The 6,184-nt window shown below is 32.7% G+C and overlaps 1 protein-coding gene across 1 annotated transcript; it reads left to right on the top strand.

The window, feature by feature from the left end:
• Positions 1 to 1,303: 1,303 nt before the first annotated feature.
• LOC113225895 (versicolorin B synthase-like) lies at positions 1,304 to 5,838 on the top strand. The gene is made up of 2 exons (XM_026458361.1): positions 1,304 to 1,597; positions 5,561 to 5,838. The coding sequence occupies exons 1-2, from the start codon at positions 1,318 to 1,320 to the stop codon at positions 5,836 to 5,838; spliced, it is 558 nt and encodes a 185-aa protein (XP_026314146.1). The 5' UTR covers positions 1,304 to 1,317.
• Positions 5,839 to 6,184: the final 346 nt, after the last annotated feature.

Here is a 6,184-nt window from a genome sequence, read left to right as displayed (position 1 = left end):
TTCATAAACGAATTACTTTTTGTTATTTATGTTACGATTTGAGTTCTCAAGTATTCGTTACCAGTGGTTCTCTATAGAGCCAATAAATAAATAAAGCAACCCAATATTCAAGAAGTACCTAAATAATATAATAATGGAGCCTGAACCCGTATTTGTTCGTTTGAATGATAATGAAGTTGTTATGACGACGATGACATAAGTACACTCAATAATTAACACTTCATATTAATACCTATATATTACATGTTCATTTTGGCATTTTATTTGTAAATTGTATTTATAGATTTCCACACATATAATAAAAAACTAATATCTCTTTATTTAAATAATAAAAACAAAAAATGAATTGGCAGATATTTAGTAGTAAATTACTATTAAAACTTTACCAATTATAGTCTCTGTAATACTCACAAATCCAAATTGACGTTTGTTATTTTTCAAATAATAAAAAAAATATTGACATTTGTTACTTTTCAGTAATGTAAGGATTGAGTGAGCACTTAAAAAACTTTTATTCAAAAACGTTTCGCATTAGTGGCTTGATTTATATTTTACAAAATCATTTGTAACTTTTAATAAAACTAGACATAAACGGAATATTAAAAAAATTATTTGGTTCTTAAGAAATCATTCTTGTTAAAAGTGTATGATGGATTGAGTGAGCATAACGAAGTATTTGTAAAAATTTGAAAAAGATACTAATCGCTCTGTAATTAAAGACGGTAGTTTAGCAAAACTTTTACTAAAAACTAGTACAATAATATTATATGCAACTTAATAGCTTTGTGGATCTGACTGTCCCTCTGTGAGAACTGAGTGAACACACAATAAGTTATTTTTCTATTATCTTTTTAAAAATAGAAAGATTGGTTTCTACTATTGTTTTAGAACTTTTACTAAATAACTAATATATTTTAAATATTTTACAGAGGGTGCTTACTCAATCCACACACTTATATTTATTTTTCTGTTTTTTGTTGGATTTTCTTCAATGGAAGAAATTACAATTTTATCAAAGCAAGATTATTTTGATTGAGATTTACAGACAGTTTAAGGTTTTTAAATATATACTTTAACTTCAAGTACAGATTACGCTTGGTCCAAAGTTCACTAGGCTTGTTTTTCTGATAACTTCGCCTTAACAAGTTTGTTCAAACGTCAAAAAAAAACTACTCGACATAATTTGAATTCATTTGATACTACACGTTTAAAGCACCGAATAACTGTATAAGCACGGGTCAACCGGTCTAAGCCATATTTGTGGAAGTTACAATCCACCTCAGTTTTGATTTTGGCAGGAGCCCGATAACATCCAAAATGTGGAACTTAGTAGTATTTTTTATTGTTTTACAAAACGTGTCATGTTTTAGTCAATTTCTTAACGATGAAGCCTACGTTCGCGTTGATGAAGAATATCAAGAGTATGCGATACCTTTACAGTGTCACCAATATTGTACAGAAGAAAGGGAAAAACGACAATATTCTCCAGGAAGGAGTAGAGTTATCGAAGCAATGTTGAAAGCTCCTACATTTAATTTAAGTCCCGACCAATCTGATTTGTTTTACGTCCTGAGAGACCACTATGAATTACCTGAAGGTATGTACTACAATTATAAATAAACCCTTGGTGTAATAAGGCCACATTTCGATGTCGACGACCTCCGTGGTCATGTGTTTTGCATTGGTCATCATTACTGAAGTTCCGAATTCGATCCCCGATTGGATCAATGCAGAAAGTAACTTTTCTATATTGTCTCGGGTCTGGGTGTCTGTGGTACCATCGTTGTTTTCGATTTACATAAAACAAGTACTTTAGTTACCTACTTTAAGATCAGAACAACGTACATTACAACGTGCATTGTCTAATATTTACAATTACTTAAAAAAATATATGCAAAATGACAACTTTTCAAGAGAGGTTTAAAAATTCTACGAATGAAATTAATCGATTACACATAACAGTTATAAAATTTCACATCATATGTAATAAGATTCATGTAGCTCGTATTATTTTTATAACTTTCATGTTATAAAAGCCTTTTGACGTATGACCACATGTGGCTTTATTTTACCAAGGGCACTAAACATTGCTCCGGTATATTTTTCACATATGAAGTGACGGGACGAACAAATCGTGCGCCTGGTGGTAGCTACACGCCTGTCCATAACAGTTGCAGTGCCACTCAGAGCTTTAAATCGCACAGATCTGAGGGGCACTGCCACTGCGCCCGTCACCCTGAGACATAAGTCGACAAGTCCCATGTGCCTCTAATTTTACCAGCACCCTTATCCTTCTAAACCGGAACGCAGTTTTGCCAAGATTATTACTTAGCGGCAGAAATAGGTAAGGTGGCAGTACTTTCCAGGATGAACTCTTTCACAAGGAGCTCTATTGCTGCTAGATTTTTGTTGAAGAAAATCTTATGAACGTCTTGCTCAAATACATTATTAAAGTAATATAGTATCTGAAAGAGATATAATTTAACTATTTAAAATGCTAACTACAACCATTATTGCGTTTGCTACATTTTTTGAAAAATTACATCAGATACCAGGTATTCACTCTATGACGACGATATGTAATTTTCACTACCTACGTTATTTTATTACATTTTCATTTATAATAAAGCAAAAAGTAAATACGACGGACTCTCTCCATAACAACTAATTCAACCACGGTTTTCACTTTGATTTTATAATTCGTTATCAATTCTTTCCGTATTAACTATAAATGCTTATTTCAAATTGCAGAAATATATACAATGTGTACCAAAAATTGAGTAATCAAAAATTGTTTTTAGGAAAAAACACTTAATTTCTAAGACAGTTTCCTTGTTTCTTCTATAGTTTCGGATTTTCCCATAATGTCCCAGTTAAAAAAAACACAGTGTATATCTATTTTTACATTTTATGATTGCATTTCATTATAGAAGGTAGAGTTGGGTGCATTCCACAAACATTTTCTAGAAATATTATAGAAACATTCATTCTCGTTAATATATTAAATATTGTAAACACAATAACGGCACTTCTTGAACTTGTACTGTGTTGCACGTAACTTCGTACAACCGGTAACTATTACATAATATGAAATCCATAATAAACGGTTCTGTTCAAGAGTTTCATAGACAATTAATTAATGATCTAGTATTTTATATGGGAAAATAGTTATTTATTGTGCAAGGCTGCAAAGTTGTTGCTTGTATTGGAACCTGATCAAGCGAAGGACACTAAGATTATACATAGAATCCTGAGCGTAGCGAGGGTTTCAAGTCACGAGACCCAAAACAACTTTTCTGCCCAGCGGAACACCACCCTTTCACCTCACTATAGCGAAGAAAATGGTAGATGAAAGAAAAGCAAGCGAACTATAACAAATCAGTTTTAATAGACAAAATTATCGTAAATTTTATCGTAATAGATATCGTTGTCAGTTTAACGTCAACAATAATAAGAATATAATATACCAACGGATTTATATTATATAAATTTAATAACGTACGACAAATCGCGTAGTTGAACGTTGAACGTATTATTATTATTTTTTTCGAAAGAAAAAGTTAGGTGCATTGGGTGCACCATAGTCATCGTCGAATTTGAATTTCAAAAACCTTTTTCATGCTAGCACATCCCGGACACTCCATACAACGGTTGAAAGTTATTTACCTGGTACTACTACTACTACTTACAACAAGGCGCTATCTGCACACGCGCAAATGTGCGCAATTGATTATAAACAATATTACAATTTATAAATTTATAAATTCCTTCGCGTTTGGATACCACTTTCCACTTAACATCAGGTGGAGTGGAGTCATTTGCCTGTCAAGTATAAAAAAAAAAAAAAAAAATTAACCATCTGTCCGTATCAAATATTAAAATCGACAATATTCCAACTACGTAAAGCACAAAATCGTAGTTTGAAATATGCGGCTTAATTAATCAGAAGTATTTTAAGTATCTCCTAAATAACAATGATAACAATTTAAAGTGTAATTTAAAGTGCGAATGTTTTAATAAAACTACTTTATCCTTATAAACCTCCCAGAAACTTTTGTTACCTTTGTAAAAGCTTTGGATGAACCACAGACCACATAGAAATACATGAACATTTTAGACTGTCTTTCTAAAAAGCAATTTCCACGTGCTTGCTTTGTAAAAACAAAGTTATATCGTTCGGAAACAAGAAGTGAGACAGAGAGATGAGTTGGCTGGCGTGTAGGTCCGTGAGAAAATTTTAACGCGAATCTGTAATTCTATGAATATAATCCTAATAAGAGAATATTCATATTCATTTATTTATTGCGCCATATTTTATTTGCGCAATATAATTTGAAACAGTTATTACATATAAAGGTCAAGGTATATAACAGGGGAAATAATAGATATAACTGTATATGTATCACTTATTACACATATTCATTACGTAATTAGATCGATATAATATAAAGTTTTCATTAATTCACTATCTAGAATAATATTGAAATTTTTTTTTTTAAATCAATTTAAAAGCACTTCAAATGTTATATTTTGGACAGGTACTTTTGAATAATCTTATTAAAAATCAAGGTATTTGAAAATGCATGTCCAACTTTATCATTACCTAGTTAACAATTCTATGTTCACTACATATTTATAGTCAATACAAATTGAAAATTCGAGAACCATTGTCTACTAGTTTACGAACATAAGGCGTCTCATTACATTGTCATAATTATAATAAATGTGTATTATATGTATATTACTCTACACTAAATAAATTAAGAATAACAATAACTGAATGAGTCTCCGACTTTATTTTATCGGAAAAGGAAAGAAACTCCTCTCTTTAACCCGTTTTTAGATAACGATCAACAGCAGTGCACAGCAAAATTCACGACCACTATAAATAGTAACGCACAATGATGCTACATATTAACGTAAAAGTTTTGTAATGAATAAATGAAACTATATTCAAAGACGATTCAAAATCTGAGTGCGAAAACGGCTCGTTGACAGCCTTGTTGCCGTTCAGTCAATATGACCATCAATGTGCTGGGCGAGGTGCGGTATCTAAGGGTCGAAATTCGTAACGCAGAAAATTGCGACGCAAACCGCTGCGATGCGATTTCGTGTGTTGCCACACGAAATGGCATGTGCCACGGTTCGGGTAACCATTCTTTCGACGATCATCAACCGTACAGAACGTTTTTTTAAAATAGGTAGCGACATGGATCGTATTAGAGTGTTGCACTACTGTTATTGAAAAAAATATAGGAAAAAAAACACAAAGAAGATTAACATAGCAGGAATGCGAGATGCGGAGCAATTCGTAAATTCTTGCGTTGCGCGAGCTCGTAGACTTGTGTTTCGACCCTAAAGCAAGGGAAGAACGGAGTGTCCGTTTTTGTTCTCTGACGCTAGCGTGCAAAAAACTATGTTTTATTTTTCTTCTATTTTAACCTTTTTATTTATTACCGAAATTACATCCACTGTACCGACACATTTTCTGTCATTGATGTACAGGTATGTCTCAGTGATACTACAGCAAAAATAAAGTCAGGTTAAAATACAATTCCAGGTTTCAAAGGACCTCTGTCAGAATACGACTTCATAGTTATTGGCGCAGGTTCAGCAGGCAGTGTTCTGGCATCAAGATTGAGTGAGGGCAAGGAAGCGTCAGTGTTACTACTGGAAGCCGGCCGACCAGAATCCCTATTCACTGAAGTTCCTATTCTTGCGCCTTTTTTCCAACAGACGGATTACGTTTGGCATTATTTGATGGAGCCACAGCCTAACGTATGTATGGGTAAGGGCAAAACTTTTTATTGTTTTAACTATCACAGCACAACATTGTAAAACAAGCAAGATAAGGACAAAGGATAAAACCGAGACTTCTTTGCAAAATTCGTAAAACATTTTAAAATAAATATCGAGTTCTTAGGTTTTCGCGATTACTACACATCGGAAATGAAACATTTTTTTTCCGGATCCAAATCGCGTATATTTTTCAAATAAACCAATGTTTTGGGCTCTTTAAGGTCACATGATCACGGCTGACTAGAAAAGCTTTCGAATTTTATTTGTTTTCGAGATTGTTACACATAAGAAAAGAAATGAATTTTTTACCGAAACTAAATCGCGTATAATTTTTTTTTAAACAAATCAACGTTTCGGCCTCATCGGTCAGTCGTGACCATGAGAT

Source organism: Hyposmocoma kahamanoa, unplaced genomic scaffold, assembly GCF_003589595.1.
Source record: "Hyposmocoma kahamanoa isolate Upper Pololo Valley unplaced genomic scaffold, ASM358959v1 180, whole genome shotgun sequence".
Taxonomy (NCBI): Eukaryota; Metazoa; Arthropoda; class Insecta; order Lepidoptera; family Cosmopterigidae; genus Hyposmocoma; species Hyposmocoma kahamanoa.
This window is presented reverse-complemented; position numbering and strand designations above follow the sequence as displayed.

Bases quoted from the DNA above. Each gene is read 5' to 3' on its own strand.
- LOC113225895 (XM_026458361.1), top strand. From the start codon at position 1,318: ATGTGGAACTTAGTAGTATTTTTTATTGTTTTACAAAACGTGTCATGT. The intron at 1,598-5,560 runs GTATGTACTACA...ATACAATTCCAG, and splicing joins CCACTATGAATTACCTGAAG to GTTTCAAAGGACCTCTGTCA.